This window comes from Schistocerca gregaria, chromosome 4 (genome assembly GCF_023897955.1).
Source record: "Schistocerca gregaria isolate iqSchGreg1 chromosome 4, iqSchGreg1.2, whole genome shotgun sequence".
Classification (NCBI taxonomy): domain Eukaryota; kingdom Metazoa; phylum Arthropoda; class Insecta; order Orthoptera; family Acrididae; genus Schistocerca; species Schistocerca gregaria.
In genome coordinates, this window is record NC_064923.1 from 292,587,438 (window position 1) to 292,614,335 (window position 26,898).

A 26,898-nucleotide genomic window follows, 5' to 3' on the forward strand; every position below is an offset into this window, starting at 1 on the left:
TATGTTTGCTGGGACAGTATTCACATTAGAAAAGGAACTTGGGGAGTTGTAAATCTAATATTTTCAAGGTTTTTAACAAACTTGCTCATGACGAACTAGCTGGACGGAACACTAACTTTGCACTAGCGAAAAATTGACGACAGAAATATGTGGAGTCTGAGAAAGGACAGTGCAACATGTTTGTGACTTCCTCAGAGGATGCAGTTGTGAGTGCTGTCTTCTATTCCCCACGAAAGGGAAAAATAAATGGGAAAACAAGTATATTTAAACGGATAATTTTAATAGAGAAATGGTCTGCAGGGCTATGTTAGAAGTACTAAAACGGAGTGGAGTACTACACTGCCAGTGCAGTTTATACTGAACTTCAACACAAAATCGAATACGAGGGCACACGGAAACTTCCATTCTTCCCCTTCTGAAAGACATCGGTTTAAGTTCAGAAAATGTAACTATGGACAAAAATTTCCTACGGAAAAAGCGGATACTGACGCCTCGAGAGCTACGTCTTTGCTGGCTTTATACAATAAGAGGACAATATGTCTTTCGTTTATCTGAACGAAACTTTGGTTTCGCAAAACCGCACCAACAAAAGTAATTGCAAGATTCCAAGGGAAAGGGTGGCCTCTGAGTACGTACAGGCACCGCACTTTCCCACACGCTTTTGCGCTATGTACATAGGTGTTTTGGGTGATGAGTGAAGATTCTATAGTTGTTCCTAATGTAAAATTTTAGGGAGGTAGGGAATATTCTTCATCACATCAAGCCGAGTTCTCGGAAAAAGAATCGTGGCGCTCAAGGAACCTTCCGTAAGTAAACCGCATTTATAGGTAACACGATAAAGTGTCACGTCAGATGTTAAATTATAAATTTAATTTTTTGAGTTTTCACTGGAAATTTCTACGTGGTCCAACAGAAGGAAAATTCATTACCTTCTACATTTTGTCGTAACAGACGAAACAATTCCACATCTCTTTTTTTTTTTTTTTTTTTTTTTTTTTTTTTGCTCAAAATACTCTTACGTTTTGCCGCTGAAATATGTGGCGCACGTATGTGTAAATTGAGAATGTCCAAACATTTTTCAGTCCAAGTATGTCAGTGCTTTTGGCCATTTCCATTATTTCTTGAAATTTTCTTGTAACGTTAGTCTTTCCTTAATGTCGTCCATTGTAAGGGTGCAAGGTAGCTCTTCTCATATTGTAATAGTAACAATTGGTACTATTCAATCATTACATGTTCTGCGCACAATTCAACACCTGGAGAAGCGTCAACTTGAGATTCCTGGAGCCCACAGCTGATCAGACGGCGCCTGGCGCCCTGTACGATTTGAAACTGGACGGCTAGCGACGAAAGTCTAAGATTTTAGTGCAAGATGTGGACCCACACTCCAATGTCCTTTTATTGTACTTCATTTTATGAACGACGCAAACGTACCTCATGAGACGAGTTTGAAAACGCGATATGAGAGCAATGTTTCTCGAAAGGCCTTGTGATGGATATAAAATGGTTGAAAGCTACACTCACTGCTATTCGACTTGTTTCCGTAGCGACTGGAAACAGTTTTCTTTTGGAAAGGACGCTATCATATTCTCGACAAAAATTTTTTTAACTCCTTTCAGAATTTTTACAAACATTTGGAAATTATCACTATCTGGCAGTCTTTGCAGTTGGTAACATTACCTTAATCGGCCTAGTTTCGTGACGGCCACTGTAGATGAAAAGGCGAAGTGAGCGTTCGGTGTGTGTTTAGTGTTCTAAGCAGTCTGGATACTTCTAAGTTCAATGACTCGGAAAGGAATGACTGCTCGGCTAACTGTAGACGCTGCTCTCTTGGTTCTAGAGACGAAAGTTTACAAAATTCGTTCCTAACCTTCTCGAACGAAACACTGCCCTTAGTTTAAGAGCTGAAATGAGAATAGGAGCGGGCTGGTGTCTTAGGCTATAGCCTGGTGTACATTTTTAATTTTTTTTTTTTTATTACTATGAGTAATCACTCTATACCAGGAAGAGGAAGACCAGAGCTTAGCGTCCGTTCGGCGAATGAGTCATAGTAGAAAGAGCACAAGCTTCGATTGTACAAAGACGAGACAGCTAATCTGCTGTGTCCATTTCCTAAACAACTCCTGGAATAATTTTTCCGTGATTTAGGGAAACCTTGTGAAACATGACTCCGGATGGCCACGCGGATATTTAAACACTTTCTTCCGAATGCGAAAGGACTGCATTAACCACTAAGCCAACTCTGTCGATAGGGCGCAGGGGGAGAGACAGCTGATGTGAAGATTTGTGTTTACGTTCCACCTGTTACGATGGCTGGAAGCAAAATAACAGCACAATTAATGAACTGTTCAGCAGTTATGTAATTTCAATTGGATTTGTTGAGAGTTTGTAACAGCTGGTTTTTGATCTCTTATCGTCCTTTCATTGAAGGCCCGTTCGCAGATAACGCCTACGAATGACGCATATTTTTATTTTTGACGCACGTGGTCTTACGTAAAAGACTCGTGCTATCGGGGAGGACTTTGGAATCGGGGGCAAACTTGACCTGCCGCGGATCACCGATTGCGAGCGTTAATATGCGCCGGAGACGTCGGCGTCTCTTCTGCAAGTGGGTCAGACGCGTTTCCGCGAACGCCTATAGTCTGGCGCTACGCCACATTCCTAGGATTGGGGTACCAGCTCACATAGACCAGAGCTCCACTTCAGCCACTGCGCGAACTTCGGCACTTAACCGTGCACGCAAGTGACCGTAATGATTAAGACCTTTACGTACGGATGACAGGTTGTTTCCTAACAGGTCAATAAGTGACTCCAAGTGATTCGAGGTACCTGGTTTCAAAGAGCCTTGTCGAAATCGGTCCGCTATTTGTTGCTAAGGGAAATTTCATGAACTGTTACCAGTAACTGGCTTTGTAACTGTCTCCTGTGTCGAAGGGAAGGACGGAACATCACAGCTTCGAGTTCACCTTGTATAAGCTTCTGAAACACCGTGGTACAGAATTGTCCCTAAATATGTGGCGTTATCTATGCTTGGCTCGATAAAAAAGTTTAGTTCCCTGCTGAACAGAGCATGTCACTAATCCAACTGGTGAGATTTTATGAAGGTACTGTAATAAGGTGGGATATTCCAGGTACCTGGTTTCAAAGAGCACTTGTTTCTTTGTAACCATGAGGTATATGAATATTGACGCTCAAAACGTGTTTCATACCTCAGTATTTATTTTAAACTCACAAAAGATACGACTGACATCGGACTTGTATATGTATTGTTGCCAACCAACGTTTCGTTATTAACAAAAATTGGAAGTGTTGCAGGTCTACGTGATCTACCACAACATCAATTCACTCAAGTGAGGCTTAGAATGTGTCTAAAATGTACTGAAAGACATCTTTCTCCCCACCAGCTTAAGGCTGTGATATCACAAAAGCGAAGTATAAAAATGTATACAAAAATATAATTAATGTGCTTGAAGGCTAGCTCTATTTTCATTTATGTTACTAATGACGTAAAAGAGTTTTGCTACTGGACTTTAAATTTTTGTGAATTTTTTTACGCAACAGTAACCGTAACTGAGTGCACTATTTCCACAAACCTTTCTGGCGATCATAGAGAAACGAAGTAAGTCATTGTTATGAAATTTGAAACAACTGAATTTGCGTATAAAATGTCCTATTTTAAAGGAATTTTTGTACTGATACCAAAACTGGTCCTAAACTTTTCAAGCCTGCAATAATTCCAAAACATACAGAGAATTTAATAACCAGATTTATATTTTAGCACAACTAATAAATCTAATGCTTTTTGATTGCAGTTGTAAGTGAAAAGCAATATTTTTTTTTATCCTCCAGCGTCTGTTGACTTAAAACTTTCCCATACTGTCTTAACTGAATTTGAATATTACGGAAGATCTTCCTTTGTTTATGTATGATACATTACTGGAATTAGTGAACCTAACTGATCCCCCATGAATCCTATTACCATGTTACGGTCATTAGTCGCTGTGGATCCATGTTTTATGGTAGAGAAATGTTTGAACATAGGGAATATGAATTCCTTACAGTTATCCTAAAATACAATTACAGAGGAATTGTATTGTATCAACGAAATCAGCAAGCTGCTGTACTAGTGGCATAAATGTGGCTTATGCGTAACAGAAAAATAGAATTCACTTGATACAAATTTTGATTAGAGTCCAAGGATTGTTTGTAATGTGTTGCGGTCGACTTTGATACAATTTCGTAATCGACCATCGAACCAGAGTGCCATAAAGCTCTCTTGCAGATTCAGTATAACGTGACTAAAGGAAAACTGAGACATAAAGAAATAATTATGTAATGGAGGGAAGTGTAAGAAGAGACTGCCTAAGACTTGAACAAAAAAAAAACCATATGTTGGTTGCTAAGACAAAGAGGCTTGCACAGAATACACTAGTGCGAATAACTGCATTTAACAAATTTTTTGACTGACGGCTGTGAAAGGCCCCCCGCCCTACACTCACTCACTCACTCACTCACTTTCTCTCTCCAGGAGAGGCCAGACATGCGTAATGTAGGCAGTCTCTTTATCAGCCTTGTTGCACCTTCTAAGGGCTCTGCTAAAACTCAAGTATTTGGGGCGCCTACCTCGTAACGTTTTCCACGTGCAATTTAAGTTGTTCCTAGTTGTAATCACTGGCTATTTCGGTACATCAACAGCCTTTAAATTTGCGTTATTTATCGTGTAACCAAATCTTTACGAAGGTTTTTCTGAATACTCAGATAGAGGAATTCAGACTTTTGTTGCTCACATATTTTGTTTAAATCGTTTTGCAATTCCTTTTTGATTTTCAAATGGCTTTGTTGGGCGGTAAACGTCAGCGTCGTCTGTAAGCCCTCTAAGAGGGCTGCTCAAATTGTTTCCTAAATCCTTTATGTAGATTAGGTTAGTGTTTTGATGAAATATTATCAGGTCATCAGACAAGTAGATTTCACCAGTGAAATTCTTCGAAGAAGCCTGCCCGCCCATATAGCGCAGTACCTGTAGAACTTCGTTGAGGAACCGTAGATACTACTTCCGTTTCACTGGATGGCTTCCCGTCAATCACTACGACATGTAATCGCGAATCCAGTCATACAACTGGGACTCCACGGTCACGCAATTTGATTAGAAGCCGCTTGTGAGCAATGCTGTCAGGAACTTTATGCGAATCTAGATATGGGATCAGGCTGAGATCCCCTTTCTGTAACATTTCTGAATGAAGAGCTAACTGTGCTTCAAAAGACCGATACTTTCTGAATCCAATGCCAATCATACATCAAAGATTATTTTATTGGAGATATTTCATAATATTGGAACAGAGTATACGTTCCTATATCCTATTGCCATTCAGTGTCAATGATCGACTAATTCTGCGGGTTACTTTTATTTCCATACTTGTGTATTGATATGACGTGTGCAGCTTGCCCTTGTTTAGCTACGAGTCTTTCTACTTTTTGTACTTTGTTGCTAAAAACGCAGCTACAGGGTGGCGCACGAAATGTGTTACCAATTGTTTCTTTCACAATTTACGACGCACATTAGATATCCCGCTGGGATCTCTACAGCAGTACCAGCAGAGCTTGGAAAAACAAATGAGTTACGAAATTATGTGTAATTCACGATACTGCCGCTAGGAGACTAGTAAGCAGCAATGGCTGACAATGGAACACTGAGGTGTTTTCGACAGCAGTTTAACACACGATGGGTCCCTTGCAAGAAGACCATCTACATGTTGTACGATAAATTTGTACAGGAAGGGACAGTATTGGAAGCGAAGAGACCTCTGTCTACGCCTGTTTGTTCGCCGGAGAATATCGAAGCGGTACGAGTTGCTGTACAGAAAAGTCCGGGGAAATCATGTAGAAAGGCAGAAGTGCAACTGGGAATATCGAGACGCTCCGTTCAACACATTCTTAAAAGTGACCTCCATATGCACCCATACAAGATGACCTGTGCACAGAAGCTCACTGAAGAACACAAGCAGCAGAGACTACTGTTTGCTCAGTGGGCGGAGGGTAGGGAAGAACCTCAACAACGTTTGGTTTTCAGACGAGGCGCATTTTCATTTAGACGGCGTGGTTAGCAAACAAAATGTACGCTTTTGGACCACTGAAAACCCCACAAGTGCTTCATGAAAGACAACATTATGCTCCGAGGATTGCAGCGTGGGCAGCAATTTACAGTTACGGACTTATTGGACCGTTTTTCTTTGAAGAAACTTAACAGCGAGTGCTATTTCAGCATGCTTCGCAATAGCTTCATTCCACAGCTTCTTGCTACTGCCTTGCCCTTCAACACGCAGTGGTTCATACAAGATGGAGCAAGGCTACATACTGCAAACACTGTGTTAGAGCTTTACACGAGCATTTCGGCATGTGGATCATCTCAGTCAGGCTTCCAGGTCGCTTCAATGACGGACAAATTGGCACCCCAATAGTCCACACCTCAATCCATGTAACTTTTTGTTTGGGGCTACCTAAAGGAAAAAAATTTCGCGTAACGACCACGTGATTTAATGGAGCTCAGACGACTTATTCTTCAAGCTTGCAGTGAAATTACGGAAGACATGTGCCCTGAGGTAATCACTAACTTCAGTGTTCGTTTGAAGGAAGTTAAGAAACGAAATGGTGGACATATTGAGCATGTGCTGAGTTAGAACAAATCTCCATGGACGGCTCTTCATTGTAGTATATGTTCCTTTCAGATTGTATTGACAAAGTTTATATTCAAAAACAAAATGGTAACGTATTTCGTGCGCCACCCTGTAGCTGCGTTTTTAGCAACCATGTACAAGAAACCTTTTTGTAGCATTTCTGAATGAAGAGCTAACTGTCTTTCAAAAGACCGATATTTTCTGAATCCACTTCCAATCGTGCATCAGTGATTGTTTTATTGGAGATTTTTCTAATATTCGAACAGAATATACGTTTATTTATCCTATTGTCATTCAGTGTCAATGATGATGATGATGTGGTCTTCAGTCCTGATCCTGTTTTGATGCAGCTCTCCATGCAACTCTGTCCTGTGCAAGCTGCTTCATCTCCCAGTACCTACTGCAACCTACATCCTTCTGAATCTGTTTAGTGTATTCATCTCTTGGTCTCCCTCTACGATTTTTACCCTCCAATACTAAATAGGTGATCCCGTGATGCCTCAGATCATGTCATACCAACTGATCCCTTCTTCTAGTCAAGTTGTGCCACAAACTCATCCCCAATCCATTCAATACCTCCTCATTAGCTATATAATTTACCCATCTAATCTTCAACATTCTTCTGTAGCACCACATTTCGAAAGCTTCTATTCCCTTCTTGTACAAACTATTTATCGTCCATGTTTCACTTCCATACATAGCTACACTCCATACAAATACTTTCAGAAACGACTTCCTGACACTTAAATCTATACTCGATGTTAACAAATTTCTCTTCTTCAGAAAAGTTTTCCTTGCCATTGCCAGTCTACATTTTATATCTTCTGTACTTCGACCATCATCAGTTATTTTGCTCCCCAAATAGAAAAACTCCTTTACTACTTTAAGTTTCTCATTTCCTCATCTAATTCTCCTCAGCATCACCCAATTAAATTCGACTACATTCCATTATCCTCGTTTTGCCTTTGTTGATGTTCATCTTATATCCTCCTTTCAAGACACTATCCATTCCATTCAACTGCTCTTCCAAGTCCTTTGCTGTCTGACAGAATTACAATGTCATTCAGCGAACCTCAAAGTTTTTATTTCTTCTCCATGGATTTTGATACCTACTCCGAATTTTTCTTTTGTTTCCTTTACTACTTGCTCAATATACAGATTGAATAACGTCGGGGAGAGGCTACAACCCTATCTCACTCCCTTCCCAACCACTGCTTCCCTTTCATGTCCCTCGACTCTTATAACTGCCGTCATGGCACATGGCAGTGTCAGTGATATAGATCGAATAATTCTGCGGGTTACTTCTATTTCCGTACTTGTGTATTGATGTGACCTGTGCAGCTTCCCCTTGTTTAAGTACGAGTCTTTCTTAGACCGAGTGGTTGTACAAGGTTGCTAAAAACGCAGCTGTATCTTTAAGAAGGTGTAAGAGGGAGCCGAAAAGGCCACAAATGGTGACCCATAGAAGCTGGCGAAGGAACACGTTGATTCAATATGAAAGACAGACGCCGAGTGTTGTCGCGGCGCGAGTTGGCGACCAATAAAAGCGGGAGCAGGGAGACGGCGCGGGGTGTGGGGAGACAGACGCTAGCCCACCTGCGTAGACAATGGCGCGCCGCCGCCCCAGCGCTTTTTGTGTGCGCTTCCTTGCCTTTCCTTTCCTTTCTCCGCCGCTCGCCTCGAGGCGGCTCGCGGGTCTTTCACCTGTTGTGCCGAAGCTCCATCGTTCCAGTCGGGCGTGAACACACCCACCCCCGCGTGGCGCCCCCACAATACGAGGTTCGCACGAGAGCTGCTTCCGTCGCGGCGTCCGCTTCTTGGCAATAAAGATATTACACATTGCTCTCCCGGCCGTTGTACTACCTGCTGCAATATCATCGTGCTTTGCTGTTACTACTGTCGGTCTAGGAAATGAGAGTCGACGCTACTTCTCCATCCTTATTTTCACACCGTAGCTCATTTAAAGACCAACTTAACGCCCGCTGCTTCACTCGCCTAGGCTCTTTATCTGCAATTTTTTTCTTTAATCTTCGAAACTTTTCATGCTAATCAAGGCCGTAGGAACACGGTGTTTTCCAAATGTACTTCTGATCAAAAAGCGCTTCTAGTAGCTGGACTCTAGGATTTCTGTTAATAACGTCTTTTGCATTCTTGAGGTGACATTTTCATAGGAACTTTCACCCCTAACACATAATTCCTTATATGTAACCCGAGAAGTGAAATACCAAATTCACAGATCTAGCTTTTATGATTTCAGTATAACGACATCTTTTTAAAAAAATTTCATAATACACTGAAACACGTGTATATATACCTTACTCTGTAGGCGTCGTTGAAGAAGGGGGATTTTTAGAAATTGGGGAAGAAGGATTTTTTTAACACGTTGCTGTTAAGGTAGTTTTAAAGCTAGACCTAAAAAATTGACATTTAGTTTCTCAGTCAGAAATAAGTAGGTTGTTTCAGCATTTCTGGAAATTTAATCCCTATGAAGGCGAAATACTGTGTGAAAGATTGTATATATATAATTTAAAGCTACATCCATGAAAACTGATATTTGACTTCTCGGTTAGAAAATATATATAGTTTCTAACCGAGAAGTCAAATACCAATTTTCATAGATGTAGCTTTAAAAACACTTTAATAATCATTACTAATTATTTTCGAAAACTCAGTATTTCACCCTCATAGGGATTAAATTTCCAAAAATGCTGAAACAACTTATTTATTTCTGACTGAAAAAATAAATGCCAATTTCCGTAGGTCTAGACTTAACAGCGACGTATTTAAAAAAAATACCTTTCATTCCCTATTTCGCAAAATCCCTTCTTAAACGATGCCTACAGTGTACGATCAACATCTTCCCCAAATTTTAAGCTTCTGTCCTTAGCTGTTTGGGCCGGGTACTAATGAGACAGTCGCTATAGAAGTACACAGACCCAATTTCTGTAAAGTACTTTTTTCTGTATGTGAGAGTCTGCATTTCAGAAGAACGATAAAGAAAGAAAAATGAGAAACAACGGAACAGTTGGTACAAATACTGATGTTTTTGTCGTCTTCAGTCCCAAGAGTATTGACCCAGCTCTCAGCGCTAGTCTAACCTGTAGAAGTTGCTTCATCTGAGCCTGACTACATACTATACATCCACTTGAACCTTGGTCTTCGTCTAACATTTTTACCTAGCACGCTTCTCTCCATCGCCAAATTCACAGTTCCTTGACGCCTAAGGATGTCCTATCAACCGCACCTTTCTTTCAGAAAAATTGGGCCATAATTTCTTTTTTCCCAAATTCATTTCCGTACCACCTCATTAGCAATACCATATTTCAATATAGTCTTCAGCATTCCTCTATGCGAAAACATTTCCAAAGCTTCTACTATCTTGTTTGAACTGTCCGCTTAGTTTTGCCAAAATCCAGACAAATACTTTCTGTAAAGATCTTTTAACTTTTAATAAGAATAAAAACTGCGAGAATCCAATGAGTAAATACTATAGGACATAAATAGGAAAAAGACGTGATGCAACAAATGTGAAAGGAAAGAATAAACCTAATTAGCCAATTGCTCATATTCTTGATGATTGAATTCTGGTGGGGAGATAAAAGGCTGACCTGGGAACAACATTATTACGGAGTGTAACCTTTAAAAGAAACTGTGTGAAGTACTATTAACAAAACCGGTAAGATACAGCAAACTGACTGTACCATCAAAGGGAATAGGCACTAAGATTATGATAGAATTATTTTGTTTTCATTTTCATCTCACAAGAAATGAATGACAACCCAGTAAAAACTGAATTTACATCCAACACAGTTCAATTACATTTCATACCTGTCAATAGGAGAATTTCTCACATCAAGGATTAGCTCAGTGTTTTGACAGTTCATGGAAAAATTAAGGTGCTGTAAATAACTTAGTAATTGTTGGGATACAGTCAATGGACATGTTAGTACCTGGTGCGGCTATTCTCTAACACACGTCATTAGTTGGGAAAGCATACGGTGTTCAATAGGCTTGCCAATTTCTTGCCACTACAAAATCGTGTAAGAGGCTTTTTTTCTTTTTGTTCAATTACGTAAGGTCTAATTTAAGTCTGAGAGGACTTAGGAAGCTGTGCGTAAACTTATGCAACATTTCTAATAAATTTTTACCGAGAAATTCCACAGCGTAACCTAGCCAAAAAAAAAAAAAAAAGACGCAGGCAATGCAACCAAAACAGTGTACGAACGGAAAAAATAGGTGTTACTGTATGTGAATCTCGATGGAAACTGGAGGAAGGCCAGGATGAAACAAGAATGTCAGATAGAAACGGCCTGGATTTGCTGACGTAAAACTTGAAATGAAGTTGGCTAGAGATCTGAACCCCGCTACTTTGGCAAACAAACTCGTTGGTGTCGTCGTCGGTGCGTCACTTCGCTCCGTTCTGACATTTTAACCAGGGTGTATGTTAGCAACCAGCATATCCAGACGAGACTGACAGTAAGCTGCAGCCGTCAAGCTACGAGAGCAGCCAAGCCGTTAACGAACAACGGACAGGCACCCACTTAGAGCCGGAAGGCTTAAGCTCTGAGACGGGCCGGAAGAAACTGTTTCCTGCAAAAGACGACCAGCACAAAATAGGAGACAGAGTTGGGAGTTTCCGCTTGGGATTGTGTGGGCCGGAAGTCGCTGCGAATCTAGTTCCCTAATCGGAACTGTCCAGTTTAGTATTTCCCGTCTTTGGGTGCAGAGGAAACTCTAACATTTAAAAATGTCTGTTTCCGTGTCACTACTATAAGTGAGGTGTGAGTGAGTTCATTGTTGAGTTTTACATATACATGAGTCGATGGTATTGGAAAGTAAAGAGCACGGAACACAGCTAACAGAATAAGAAAGGCAGTTGCTTTTAATTTATTAACAGAGAAAATGGTTGAACCTGCGTCAAATCAGGTAAACTTGTTTTTTTTAAAAAAAAAATGATTGCGGAGTGTCTACCACAAAGAGTTCACATCACTAATTAAATCTATTCGATCTGAGGTACTTCATTTGCCTTTATGAAATATTCCTTCAAAACTATGTACATATTTTTGAAACTGTTCTGTGTAATTTCACCCATTGCTTGCTTGGACAGTACAGTCGAAAATCCCGGAACTTTATAGCTTCTTCTTGTTTTCAGGAATTATGAAGCCACTGCCAGCTTCTGTGAGGTTTAGTTGATTTCCTCATAAAGGCGTTCTGTCGTTTTTTGAGAGTTATGAGCTTCAATACGTAACCATGTTCCCTTGTACACGTTCAAATAATTCTGCGAGTCTTCGGGTTCACCTGCCGCTCGGGCGTAAATTAACATAGAAAAACTTACGTCATTTACGGAGCCTATGTCTCGAGCATTTTGACCGTGATTCGCCTATTTGCCACTTTGCATTTATTTATTGACTTATTTACCTTTTCTAAGACAAGTTACTAACACCGACTGCAGAGCCCTAAACTGAATGTGAAGAGTGTCCCTGTTTGCCGCTGGAAGTTATTTCCTATACCGACTAACGAAAGGCCCGTAGTAAATCGAAACGTGGACGCACGAAATATGTGGCGATTTACTGCATGTGCAAGCATATAGTGGCGTGTGGACCGGCGTCAAGGGGTCAAGGTTGTACTGCTTATTAAGGATTCTTTCTCAGCGGCCGTTTGGAGTAGACACTACTCACTTCACCCGGCGTTAGGATCAAACTATCCGCAGCTGCCAGATCGACAATCACTGACGCAATATTAGCAATCTTCTATCTCGAATCGCACATAAACAGTATCCCGTCCACTTGATTTATTTTGACCGACATCAAACAGTAGGGGCAGTACTTAGCAACGTGTTACGTACACGAGTGTACTGCACAGCAAACAATAAAACCCCCTGCGAGAAATCGAAGTCCGCACGTAGTTACGGTTACTGGAGCGATCAAGTAGCAGTCTCACCAAGACGATTGGTGGCTCATATCTCAGAGAAAACTGAAGCCAATGTTGAACAGAATAGGCACTGACGGGAGACGGAGGCGGTTCATGCCGATTTTCTTTGACTGCTACGGACTGTCCGCCACCTGGTGTAAGGAACGCAGAGCCTCGCAGACTGGGTCAACAACCGGAGCTGGACGTAAACGGAGAGCCTCTTTTTATGATTCTGCACGACCAGTCGCAGTGGTGCAGCTGGAAGAGAAATGCTCATTGGAAAGCAGCAGATAACTCGCGAATGGGACAGTTGCAAGGCAGTTCTTATGCCAGCGTATGACATTCGCCATCACTTCAGGAAAAAAATTAAAAACCAAAACAAAATAAACCGGAAGTTTAATTTGCTTTAAGCGGTATATGACGCTTTCGTCTGTGACCTCGTGCGAAGTTCAACGTGGGACTTTTGAATGAGCGACTAATTTGTCTGTCAGTCCCAGCTACAGTTATCCGATGAAGACTCGAGCCAAAAGCTGAGACCGTCAGCGAGTTAGCAAATTCAGAGCGAAAGGCGCGGGTCAGACCAATATTGTTACAAACAACGGCCTTTCGAAACATCGGATTCGCTGTCACGTGTGGCGTCTGACGCTTCAGCGACGCCAAAGGCCAGCGCTGACGTCTTACTGGGATCTTTGTCAACTGCAACGTCAGTATTGACGGCTCACTGCGTGGTAATGGCAAGTGATAAGGGCAGCAATATGTTTACAATTCCGTACCGCCGTTTGATGCTCTTCCATGTAAGTATGGATGATTCCCTAGCTGGTGCTACAATAATCTTCACTGGTAAATAGTAATACGCTGGCCAAGATAAAGTAAATTTAGTACGTTTACTGTAGCGAGAAGGAAGAACATGTGCAAATTTGGTAACAGGAACGCGATTGTCCCCAGCACTGTCATACGTTTCCTATGTACGACGATAATCTCTCAGTGCTTATTCGTATTGGAAAAAATCAATAGCTACAGAGATATAGATACGAAATAAATGCACAATAGGGGAGACAATGAAATAACAATATCCGACCAACACGTTAGTATTAGATACGGACATTTATTTACATTCTCTCGTTGAAATGTTTGACATTGAATTATGTCTTTTTGTTGCAGCTGAACTTAGAAATGTACTGTGCTGGGGTGATATCAAAAATTTATTTCGGGCATATGCTAGAGAATCTCGAGCTACAGCAATGGTTCACAGATGTAAAACTACAAAATTTAAATCGGAAAATGAACATTCAGCAATAGTTTGCACCTGGTAACAGGTGTTTCACGCTTATGTAATGTATTGTTTCATTGCCGGAATGATAAAATCGTGCTGAATACGCAAAATGTATTAAGAAATATAAAAAGGTGGTTGCAAGGAAGAACGCTCGTAAATTGACCACTTCTTCGCAGAAGCAAGTTCAATATTATTCCTAATATACGGGTAAGTTTAAGTGTGTATGTGATATAGAGCCCATAGGAAACAATTCTCCGGTTTATAAAGGAATGGTACGTTATTGGAAGGTAGATTAGTGTTTAGTTTCAAGACTACTACGATGTCATCCTTAAAGTCAGAGCATGTAATACAGAAAAACCTGATAGTAATAGGTTACAAGATTAGTGGTAGAGCTGGTCACATCGTAGAACTATTTAGGCTTCATACTAACAACCAAACCTCCAGATGGTAGACAATCGTATCGGTACTAAACGTATATCGATAGAATATGAAACAAAACACCGACATGTGGTATGCGCTGTCATCCAGGAGAACGTGCGTAAATTTCAAGTATTAAGTACCACAGGAAAAGCAGAACTGTGAGCATCTGTCGTATGGAATTCCCGTGGGAAATCTGTAAACCGTAAGTCCGTCGTACCAAGGGACCTGGGTTAGAGCTCTAGTGATGCACTTTTTGTTCTGTAGTACATGTGAAACTGCTATACGGGACAACTTCCTGAAACGTCAATGGACTGTTCAGAGTTTATATGTGTATGGCGGTGCTACCATCTAGCAATCTATTATTCTTACTATTGTTATTATTACTATGAATACTTCCGACATAGCATGCAACTGTTTGTTTACTCTTCTGTTCGGATTGTTTGTTTGTATTTTTTTCTGTGAAATTACAAATATACACTATGGGTTTGCTACTTTCAAATAAACGAAGAGAAAGCAGACTGCCAATAGAACATTGCTATGGACTCCGAACAGTCCTTTTAAGTGTCAGGAACCTTCTGTTTCATGTAACGGTAAGAAATGTACTGCAGCACAAAGAATGGATGGACCAGGGCTCGAACTCGCGACCGTTGGCACGACGAACGTACGCTCGACCAACTTCGCTACTGAGCTCCATAGGACAGTCACAGTTACGCTCTTCCTGTGCTCCGTAGCTCACGTGTTACCTATTACGCACATTCTCCTGGACGACAGCACATAATACGAACTATATTGTAGATCTGGGTGGTGATATGTCGACATACATCGTTTGGTACCGATCTGTCTGACTGACATCTGCAGATTTGAGTGTAAGATGCGACATGGAATCATTGTTAGGGAAACAACTGTTAGGGACGGCGAATGAAAGGCTTAAATTTATTGGAACGGTTCTGGTAAAGTGCAATGTGGTTCTAAAGGAAATAGCATACAAGACAAATTTCAGAACATTGTTTCAACGTTTTGATCTCTGATCAGTTAGGCACGACACCAGAAATGGAACAAATTAAGAGACGCTCTATCGTAAAAGGATGGAATAGCCCTTAGGGAAGTTTACATAAATAGGGGGGAGGGGGGGACGTAAATGGGAATTGTTGGACGACGTAGATATCGCGAAACTCAGTTCGATGAAGTGCGGCCATATCGTTGCTACCATGGTATATCTCGTGTACGGGTCAGTACAGTCAGAGAAATTAGGACACCTAGAGAGCATGTAACTCGTTTTCTCTCATCCCTCTGCACGCAAAAGGAACAGGGCGAAAAATGTCTTGTGTTGGTATGATTTACATTCTGCTATGCATCTTGCAGTGGCTTGCGGAGTATACGGGGCGTTTCAAATTTCAAGTTACACGCTTCTAGAGGGGACTTCGTGGAGCAAGCGTTACACAGGAACCCACGCCCGGGAACGACGTCCAACGACGTTACAGAGCGTCGAAGTTACAGGCGCCAGCGCCTGTAAATGTATGTATATACACAGGGTGTTTCAGCGATTATGTTATAATCTTTCTGCAACTATGGAGAAGGATGTATCCATTTTAGTTAATGCTCCCTGTGCTGGAAACGAAAGACTCGAAAGTTATAAGCGAAAACCGTTCTGATACATCTGACAGTGTAATACATGTACTGGTAGTGTTGTTGCTAAGATTGTAGGGTAGGCAACTTTCAGATGTGGTAAAATGGATCAAAGAAAAAACAAACGAAAAAGTGTCTAGTAAACTTGGACTCTAAAATGCATCCCTGAGGAGATTTAAGCACTTGTTCAGTAGAGGAGATGTGTTCCACAGTAGCGATGATTAACAAGTGCTCATATCTTCATGGGGATGCTTTTAGAGCCCACGGTTACTAGACTTTTTTTCTTGTTTTGATCCATACCACCACTTCTGAAAGCTGCCTACCCTACTTTTTTTGCCACGACAGTAACGGTATCGCTTGTAACTTCCGACTTGTTCGTTTCCGAACCAGGGATCGTAAATTCGAACTGATGCATTTATCCTTTCCATCATCCTAGACAGTTTGTATCATCATCTAGGGATCACCCTGTATTTATATATACATTTACAGGCGCCGGCTCCTATACGTTTGATACTCTGTAGCGTCATTGGACTTCGTTTCCGGACATAAGTTCATACGTAAAAATTTTTATCTACTAAGTATTCTCTACAACCTCTAAGTGTTTAACATGAACTGTGTAACACAGTGTATATGGGAACAATAATGGAACAAGAAATCGGCATTGGTCTTGTCTAATCTGCACCACCTTCTTAATGATAATTCAGCACCTTTACCACTATGACAATATAACGGTTGAAACATATAACTCGGTCCCTTACCGACGTGTTACGCCTGTTGGACAATGGTGAAGTATTACAGTGGGTAGCTCTATTCAGAAGAATACGTATAGAATTTTAAGACACCATCGCCATGGCAGGCTGGGAGTTAGTAAGGCAGCAGAGATCCTACCGTCGTGGTAATAGAAGCCGTCGGCGACGGCCGCGGTGGCCAACAGCATCGCCGCGAAGAGGGCCAGCAGCTGCGGCAGCGCCGCGCGGCCAGAAGCGGAGTCCATCCTGGGAGGCGGTGTCTGCAGCGCCCTGCTCAGCCCGCCGGTCAGCAAGCAATGCGCGCCGCGCCGCCGGACGCACTTTTCATACCCCCGCGTTGCGTCAGCCGGCGCGCCATTGGCCACCGCGGGGCAATTTTCTGCCCCCTCCGCTTCCTTCCCTAGGAAACGGGGACCCCGACCCGGGACGCCGCTGTTTGCAAACACTTGGTCCGTAAGCCCCCCCCCCCCTCCTACCATCCCCGTGGAGAGGAGCCACGAAGAGAAAGGAGGGGGGGCAGGGGGGGGGGGGGGGAGAACGTGGCACTAATAAAAAAAACTCTCACTTTCATTGGCAACAACTTGCACCAGTATTGACCATTCCGTTCCAGCACTCCTCACTAGTGCCCGGAAAAACCCATTCCATCAAGTGGCTACAAAAAGCGTGCTTCCTATGGAATTTTATACTAACACGACAATGAAGACTACAGTTGCATCACTATTTCACCAGTGGAAAGCTTTTCAAGGCAATGGTCCTTAAGGTAGGAATGAATTAAACTAGTATTTTTAACACACACACACACACACACACACACACACACACACACACACACACACACTTATTATACTCTCATAAACAGCCAATATTTAATGGATTGTAAATGTACGACACGTATTGCAAAAGGGAAAGACGAGTAGGATCTAACGCCCCGCCGACGACATGATCATTAGAGGCCGAGAAGGAACTCGGCTTCGGGTAGGATAGGATAGGGATTGAATTCGGCTGAGTCCTTTTAAATGGAATCATCCCTCAAAAGTGACGTTATCTTTTGTTTAACTAAACTTCAACGTCTTTTGACTTCTTTCAATTTAAATAACACCAACACCTTGCAAAATAAATTTATATGTGGTGAAGTAGTAATTTTTACGCTGTGTATATTAATATGTTGTACTATCTGAACACTGTAAGTCATACTAGTTGAGAAAGTCGGCACTGCCTGGGTCAGAATATATGGCGTGGGCGAAGGCATAGTACCATTCTAGATATGATATGCATACAGACGCACATCGCATTAATGGTATTTTGAATGCAGTTATCTTTTTAGAAACGTAATTTGTGCGCTGCTAATGTTCTTCGTTGCGAATTCACATGTGAGTGTGTGAACACAGTTTTACGCTTCGGCAGCCTATCTGGAAATAAAATTATGTAATGAATAATATTAAATCATCCACAGTAACTAACAGAAGTATGTTAACGATTAAACTCAGCAAAATTGATGCAAAAGAAGAATAAGCGAAGTGATAGACAAAAACGCGCTGAATTATGGAAAGGCTTGTACTCGTGAAGAATAAAATAAATGTTTACCCGAGGAGGAGGAGGAGGAGGAGGAGGAGGAGGAGGAGATTACTGTTTAACGTCCCGTCGACAACGAGGTCATTAGAGACTGAACACAAGCTCGGATTAGGGAAGGAAATCGGCCGTGCCCTTTCTAAGGAACCATCCCGGCATTTGCCTGAAGCGATTTAGGGAAATCACGGAAAACCTAAATCAGGATGGCCGGACGCGGGATTGAACTGTCGTCCTCCCGAATGCGAGTCCAATGTGCTGACCACTGCGCCACCTCGCTCGGTGTTTACCCGAAATCGCTCTATTGTACAGTTACATTATTGAGTTGTTGGTTACGAGTACTTCATCTTTGAGTCTACCTGGATTTTTTTCCTTTACATTTGTGCTGATCGTCGGGAAAGTGATTCACGAAAATGCGCTATTACACGTCGTTATTAAAGTCTGAATGACGAAATCGCACAAGTGTCGTATTATATCGGACGAATGAAACAATAAACGTATTTCCACATGTTCGGTCAAGTTCGTAAGTCACAGTGTACGTAGCTTTTACTGAGATTATTTAACGCACCATATTTCGCGGATTTTTGCTTGTCATACTCATCCATTGCCCTGCATCGCCAACAAACTCCCTCACTAACAGCTTGTGACCAACGGGTATCTACCACCACAATCACGAGAGAGTGGCAGTGGATGGTACTGCAGAAAAGTCTGAGTACGTACACACGCAAGCCTGTTTATATATAGACATAGATTAACATTTCTTATTACTGTCCAAGTTATCTGTTTTAAGTCCGAGATTGTTTTATACAACTAATATGTTCTAAGATCGCACAATCATAGGAAGCGTGACGTAATTATGGCTTATGACGCTAAGTTCATGGCATCCTTGTATGAAAACACGGGACACAGCGGTAACAGGCCGGACAGGTGTGGGGCAAGTTGTCGCATACGTCCCCTAATTTATATGCGATTTTTTTAAAAGTGTAACAATCTAATTAAGAGGAACATAAACAGAACTCAATCTCTCAATGTCAAAACGTTGACACCTAAACAAAAAAGCATGTCAATTCTTTTTATTGAATTTTCACTCAATACTACCGTGAATTTCTCATTTATCTTCAAGCACTTGAAAAGAGAGCCCTGGGGGGTTCGTCTCGCTACACACTGGTTGCTTTTTTTTAACATCGTAATGCTACGCTGTTGGCGGGGCCACAAACAACTTCGAAATTTAAGCGAAACCTTTACTGTGGATGTATTGACACTTCAGTCAAAAATTGGTGCCAACACCCACTTCAACTCTTAGACGGATCAAGAGACTAGAATATCACTGCAAAGATACACGCTCGGAACAATTCGTAACGAAAATTGTGTTGGCCGTCAAACACAACTTCCTTATCTGTTTGGCAGTGGATGAGACGACCCCATTATATATTTTCCAGTATGACACGTTAATATAAGGAATCTCTTATCTTTACACGTCCGTTCTTGCACTTTTTTCAGTAGTAAGTGCAAATATGAACATTCGTGTTACCATTTGTCTTTGTCTATAATCATATTGGTTTAATCGAACCTTCAACAGTCACAACACTTCTTAAAGGTGATATTAATGTGTATCTGTGTTTGTCCAAAAGCGGAAAATATTTATACTAATTTACGCATGAAGTTTAGCACGACTACACTGATATTTCACTTACATATTGTAATTTTGGTACGTCCCATCATCACATCGTATCATCCAGAGCACCAATCTAAACGCTGCAGATTTCCTGTGTCAGAAGAAAGAAACGTCCCGTACAATGTTGATGACCTCCAGTGCGAATAATAGTTAATAAAAGTCACGACTGGCTGAAGCTCAAAAGTCTGCTTTCTGAGTTCGATGTAAAAATTGTACCGTATAAGAGTACCAGCTTGTTTGTTGCTACCGATTCTTCCTGGGAGCCTGCAAAGCTCACAGTTTACTCCACTTAATATTTCTTTTCAACGTAATTTATTTGAGGTACAGATGTTGCTCCCGGCTAGACAGGCTGATAATGACTGGGACAACACTTCGTATTTTTGCTGCGTCCTGTCAAAAGCAATTTAGAGAAGATTTAAGATTTCTTGAAGTGAGTCGTCTCTTTTTTTCAGTCCTGATGAAAAAAATCTCAATAACCTTTACTTGTGCAGTGTATCCTAACAACAAATTAAGCTGTTAGGAACTCACTCGACGTCCTTGGCTTGTAACGCTCACTGCTTTATTCAGAAAATTGAATGTATGACGACTCATAATGTGGCTTTTCCATGGATGAGAGGGAGGTAGGTGAATACGCTGGCAGTATAGAATGCGGCTTTATTAACTAGTTGAAAATTCTATATGAAACGGCTGTGTGGTTAGCATTTGAAAGCTCTTAGAAAGAGAGCTGAAGTCATAGGATTTATTACGTCTGCAGTGAAAACCTCAGCCTTTTGCAGAAAGAGTGTCAGAGTGAAGGGAAGAAATTATTTAAATGTGATGCCCAGGATTCGTTCTGAGCTGCAGTGTGCTACGTTTATGTCGCAACTGAAACTACGCTGTGCTGTAATCTTCTTCCTTTTCCTCCTCCTCCTCCCCCCCCCTTCCTCTCCCCCATCCTCCCACCCACTTCTGAGATGTTTTGAGGAATATTTGATCACAAACTTTGTCGAGTGTTAGATTACTATTTCTGTTTTCAACAGCTACCGACACAGAATTAGGAAGGCCTTGTTCGATAAAAAATAAACATGGCAGCTTTAATACTTCAGAAGATTAAAATACTAACCACGTAACAAACCACTCACAGGTTTGCTTGCAACCACCTACGGGAACTACTGTTTTCGTATCTTCAAGCATTTATGATATATTGAGAGGGAGCAGCCTGTATATATAAAGTTTTTTTTTTTCGGAAAGAAGAACAATCTCATTATTGTCTACCAGAAAAGAAATGTAGGTACACTGAAGCATTCGTTCACAGCAGTACCAATTAACTTCGGGACTTAGTCACATCGACTGATTACGAAACTTAATAGAGCCAGAATTGGTGTCGCGTGAGAATATTGGAAACTGTTTACGAAAATGTACTGCGCACAGACCGCCTACTTTTTGACTCTCTCAACATGGATACTGATACATTAGTCGTAACGATGATCGTCTTTCCTGCCCCTTTGCAAAAAAGAGCGTCTGATTTCTGTCTGCAGAATCACGTCTTCAGGATGCTCTGCAGTATGGATGAATCATTCGACTTCAGGTCACTGTGAACAATAAATGGGACTGGATACGTCAAGACAATGCGTAGGCTACAGAGTATAATTCACAACAAACTAGGAGCTTGCCGTCGTCAGATGATGTTCCGCTTCAAGACAATGCTCGACTGCATGCTGCTGCATCAACTGAAGCCTCGGATATTCGAACGAGAAATGAATCGTCCAGTGTAGCAGTATGTCACGTTTTCCAAAGGTGATAAACTGAGTGGACATAATGTTTACTGAAATCAGGAACTTTAGGCATATGGCTTGGATATGCAGTAATCATTTTGCACAAAGTGTAGGAAAGTTGACGGTTACGACAAATCGTGGGGCACGAAAAACCGAACCCGAGTATAGACTGCTCGCCATTTACGCACGATTGTTGCTCGTCGCGAGCAGATTCAACAACAAATAGATAAACATGTAACAATTAAATACTAACGAAACAGCAAATAAGATAATGCGAAAGTCTGTTTTAACAGAATTGAGCCTTTTTTTTACATTACATTAGGCACTGACACCGACCTTGGGCTTCAATGAACTTTTGTGGGCGCCCGAGTAAGTTAATATACACCATGCGCAACTCTGGCGCATCAGTTCTCAGAATTGTCGAAGTCATCTAACATATCGAGTTATTTGCGTACACTTTTCCGTTCAGACTGCCCCACAGATAAAAGTCACAAATGGTTAGGTGCATCGAACGCGGCGGCCAGTCCTATGCTGATACTATCTTGCTGTGAATATTTAATGAATTCATGGAACTAACTATAGTGAAGTGTGTCACAAAGCCCATCCTGTTGAACGACAGCATACGGACGTTGATGAGTGGTCAACTGTGCGTAAAATTCCTGAACGATTCTCATATAAACAGCAGTGTGTACTGTTGTTTCAAAAACTGTTAAGACCTGCAATCCGACTTGCTGACACGGCACACCACAATCTTTTTTTTTTTTTCCTTTTTGTTTCTCGTTAATCACATTCGTTGAGCAGTATCTGGTGTTTTGGGAGTTCACATGCAGGCTTCATCACTCATGAAATACTGCAGCGGATCCAACATCCCACACTCTGTTGTTTCACGTATCCAGGTGCAGTAATGCACACGTTTTGCATCATCTTTCTCCTTCAGTTCTTGGACACATGTCATTTTCAGAGCTCCGTCCCCATATGGTGTAAAACACGTTGATAGGACCTGCTCGATGCGTTCACTTGTGACAGTGTGTGTCAGATTCTTTGGAATCTGCATCATTTGTGCCCGAATATCTGCGATCACATCAGAAGTATGAACGGACCGGCTCAGTAAGTTTTTGCGTTTGCAACTGACCCTGCAGTGCGCCACTTTGTCACCAAATCCTGTATACCATCCCCTTAAATGAACGGGTGGAAACGCACGCCTCCATTATTATTATTATTATTATTATTATTATTATTATTATTATTATTATTATTCTTTCTTGAAAAGGATGCATTCTCAGAGACATTACTTCACAAGTCTTAAATTCGCAATGGCTTACATACGGACAATAGAAAACGTAGTCACAACAGTATATATACATTCCCTTTCGGATATTTGTGCGTAACCCCGCAGAAGGTTAAAATTTTTAATTAATTTTCAGGTATACAGGAAGCAGAAAAAATTGTCACTGTATAGAGGGGTAACACTACAAATCGGAATGAAATGGACCATCAAATATATTTCATTAGCGCGATGACAAGTAAAAATATTTAGTGCCGGAATTCTCAGACGGTGCAACGAGTTCGAATGGAACTTCGTATGCTTCTCGAATTCAGTTTCAACCGAGGAGAGGGATGGGGAAGAGGAGGAGATTAGTGTTTAACGTCCCGTCGACAATGAGGTCATTAGAGACGGAGCACAATCACGGATTAGAGAAGGAAATCGGCCGTGCCCTTTCAAAGGAACCATTCCGGCAATTGCCAGAAGCGACGTAGGGAAATCACAGAAAAACTGAATCAGGCGGGCCGGAAGTAGATTTGAACCGTCGTCCTCCCGAATGCGAGTCAGTTTCAACCGAAAGAGGGTAAAAACTCACCTGAGGCTTGTAAACAGTTGGTAATCAGTAACAGTCTATTGCAGAGACGGTGTAACTAAGGAAAAGATTATTAGGATTTAGCTTCCCGTTCAACGATGAAATCATTAGTGGCGGAGCGCAAGGTTTGAGTGGCGAAGGATAGAGAAGGAACCGGCCATATTCTGCTGTAATGGGCCATTCTGAAACTTGTCTTGCGCGATTTAAGGAGACGAAAGGCAACGCATATCTAAATATGCAGAAGAGGGTTCGAAACCTGGGCTTCACGAATCCGAGTGCAGGTTACTCCCATCTTTGTATGTGTATTAATGCACTGAAAATATCTGCACAACAGTGCCAATGTCACGGCATTCCAAGAAGGTCTTGTTTGGAAACAAACTCGTTTCGTCCACTGACTACACTTGCTGTTAACAAAGGTAACGTCAACTTAATGTTTAACTTTCAAACTTGCCTTCTTTGATGTTCGCCTCTGTCTACGGTTTGTTTCCTCCGGCAGTGTTGATTGTACGTTAACACTGATACACAGCAATAGGGATAGCACGTCACAGTACTTTTGCATCTCAGGATTGTTGTAATACATTTTTTTGTGTTGTACGTTTTGATGACCGCGTATTACAAGTTTTTTTTTCTCAATGTTGCACGGCTATTTTCATAGAAACGAACGTTAACGGAGCAACAAACCGACACATTCTTTTGTTGTTACCGTGTAATGGGCCACCGGGGACCAGGGGTCTCTCATAGCAACGCACTCTTTAAGTTTTGTGGGGAGTTCGGATTCATCACGTAGAATGTAATACTTCCGCATGGTCTCCACCGCTGATTTTGCGTCTTCTATAATTGAGCCAGAACGACAGAAAAAGAATCATCAATTTGGACGGTATACGATGAATGTAATTCATCCACGGAGAAAAGCGGTTACATCACACTGGTCAGGGCTGTTCCTGAGTATTGATCTTCTGATTTGGATGCTTACCAAGACTGAACCAGCGAGAGGTAGAGGGAGAGTTCCGTGAAGATAGAAGCGCTTTGTCGTACTTGCTTACGGCAGGAAGACCACAGAAACAGCAATCTCTTAAAATACTTAGGGTGAACCGTCAGATCGGTGAAGAGACTCAGCACTTCCTTCCCCTCCATCCCCCATACGCATTTTGCTTGACGGCTATGACGATAAAATTACGGCTTAAAAGGGTGCACACTGACTTGTTTTTTCTGGTGCACAACTCACGAAACGAACAAGCGGTGGAGGGATTGAGAAAAGGGACAAAGATTCAAGCATACAATCTTCTCATTCGCCTTGTTCCACACAGTGGACTGTGAAGTACAGATGTAGAAACTTAAGGCAGAATGCACATGTGGCATTTTGAACGAAGTTTATAATTACGAAACTTAGACGTACTCAACCTGATTTCGGAGAACCAGGAAGAGAACTGGCGAGAGTTGTCATAGTGTGTGAAGTTAGCCAGCCTTGAATGAAACCACGAAGCAGTCTGCCAAGTTCAAGCCCTAGTGCTGTTCCCACTCCTTGTCTGCGGGAGAGGATCGCGTAACCAGTGAGGTGTAATTCCCATTCCTAGAAGCATCTGTTGCGACGGTTTGGTGCAATGTAACTTCAGGCCATCGTCTGCTGTTGACAGCCCTATGCTTTTGTGCAATCCAGAACTTAAGACCTTGTAATCATCATTTTTAATCTCTCATAATACTTTGTTATTTCACTGTTCAGGGTTTTAGTTTACTGAAAGGTTTAGTAAGCTCTTGCCATAACTAACAGTGTGCGTAAAATAATTTGTACCATTACCTTAAGAACATAAGGTTTATAATTGACTGTTTACGGCATTCACAGGACGTGTACATTTTGAGAATACTGGGCTGGGGTCTTGTTGCAGTATTCGCCAAATCTTACGCTCCTAGAGAACTTGCTAGAATTGGGAAATATCAGCGATCGGGAAAAATAGCAAGCCAGTCACAGAGGACTTTGCGCATTGAAGCCGATACAGGGTATAAGAAAATGGTATGGTCCAACTTTTAGGAAAAATTCCTCACACCTCAGGAATAAAATGGACATGGGTGCGTAAACGCTTGATTTCGATGTTTGAGCTCATTCTCTACATATCTTCATATTGACGTTAATCACTAGAAACATACAAACAGAACGTTCCAACATTACAGGAAACGCTTTCTTACGTGAAATGTTCGAAATACACTTCTAGTTACGCTTGGTTAGAATGTACAGTAAGCTATAATTCTTAGGTTCACCGCTGGAGTTTGTTTAAATGGAACAAAGCTACTGTTGACATGACTGCTTGCGTTGACATGTGACTGATCTCATTGCTCTACTAGCATTAGACACGTAGCACCCTCTATTTAGTTAGTTACATGTTCCATAGAGTATTTGAACGATTCTTTTGTTGAAATGACATGGAACAAATTATTTTATAGAAAATGTAAACGTGATTAGTGTTAACATTAATGAACACTTTTTAATGCTATTCATGCAACTACGCTTGAAAATAACGATTTTATTTTTTCTGGCTACCAGTTTTTAAATAGAAATTCATCAGTGGAATAGAAGTTGTCCAGGAAATATGATTTTAAGTTAGATTTAAAACTTTCCTTGCTACATGTCAGAAAGTTTACGTTATTGGGCAAATGATCAAACATTTTTGTTGCTACGTATTGAACTCCTTTCTGAGGCGTTGCTCACTTTTGTGTGACCAATACTTTCTTTGTAAGTGCCGAGTCAACGTAATTGCAAATGTACTGTACACGCAATCAGCTCGTTTAAGCTGTCGAGAATCCTCACAGAATACCTGCTAGGACATGTGCCTTTACGAGTGCATCAAAACACGTGTATCATGCACGATGTAACTACTACTCACTTCCGTGCTAATGTTCGCAGGTTACTAAACAACAGACTGAGTGACGGATGAATGGATGTACGTGAGCCAAGTCCTTGGCTTCCACGCTCTCCGGACCCAAACCCACTAGACTTTTTTCTGAGGGCATTTTAAAGTTTGTGTGAACGGAACTCTGGTGCCAGATTTACAGAGTCTTAGTGCCCAGTCTTCGTGTCTTTGAAACAATACGCAATTTTCCAGAGATTCCTGGGATTCAGGGGGACGGCGGGTTGATGCACGTATCCTCATTAAAGGAGAGCATTTTGTGCATTTCATTTAGGAATGTGTTTCATACTATGCTTGTATGTTTTTTCCTGTGTATTTGCCATGATTACTGTGGTGAAGGGCGCTAACACGGAAATGGAGTGTTTTAGGATCCTTGCCCGTATGACGTAATTTCTTCCTTTACGTATGATGAATGTTCCCTGAAAGTTTGGCCATCCCTTTTTGTTACACCGTATATAGTTGCGTACATTCTCAAATGGGCATTAACAATGGCTTAGAACA

At 41.5% G+C, this 26,898-nt stretch overlaps 1 protein-coding gene across 8 annotated transcripts in view; it reads right to left on the reverse strand.

The window, feature by feature from the left end:
- Positions 1-26,898, reverse strand: part of LOC126267419 (very low-density lipoprotein receptor) — a 568,113-nt gene that overhangs the window by 47,028 nt on the left and 494,187 nt on the right. For 3 of the 8 annotated variants that reach the window (XM_049972666.1, XM_049972663.1, XM_049972665.1), the window contains exon 1: positions 16,786-16,938. The exons of 4 other annotated variants lie outside the window; for them this stretch is intronic. In XM_049972666.1, coding sequence (XP_049828623.1) covers positions 16,786-16,891 — 106 coding nt within the window. In that variant the 5' untranslated portion in view covers positions 16,892-16,938. Of the gene's footprint in view, positions 1-16,785; positions 16,941-26,898 lie in introns of those variants that run through there. One more of the 8 variants, XM_049972667.1, reaches the window with a different exon arrangement.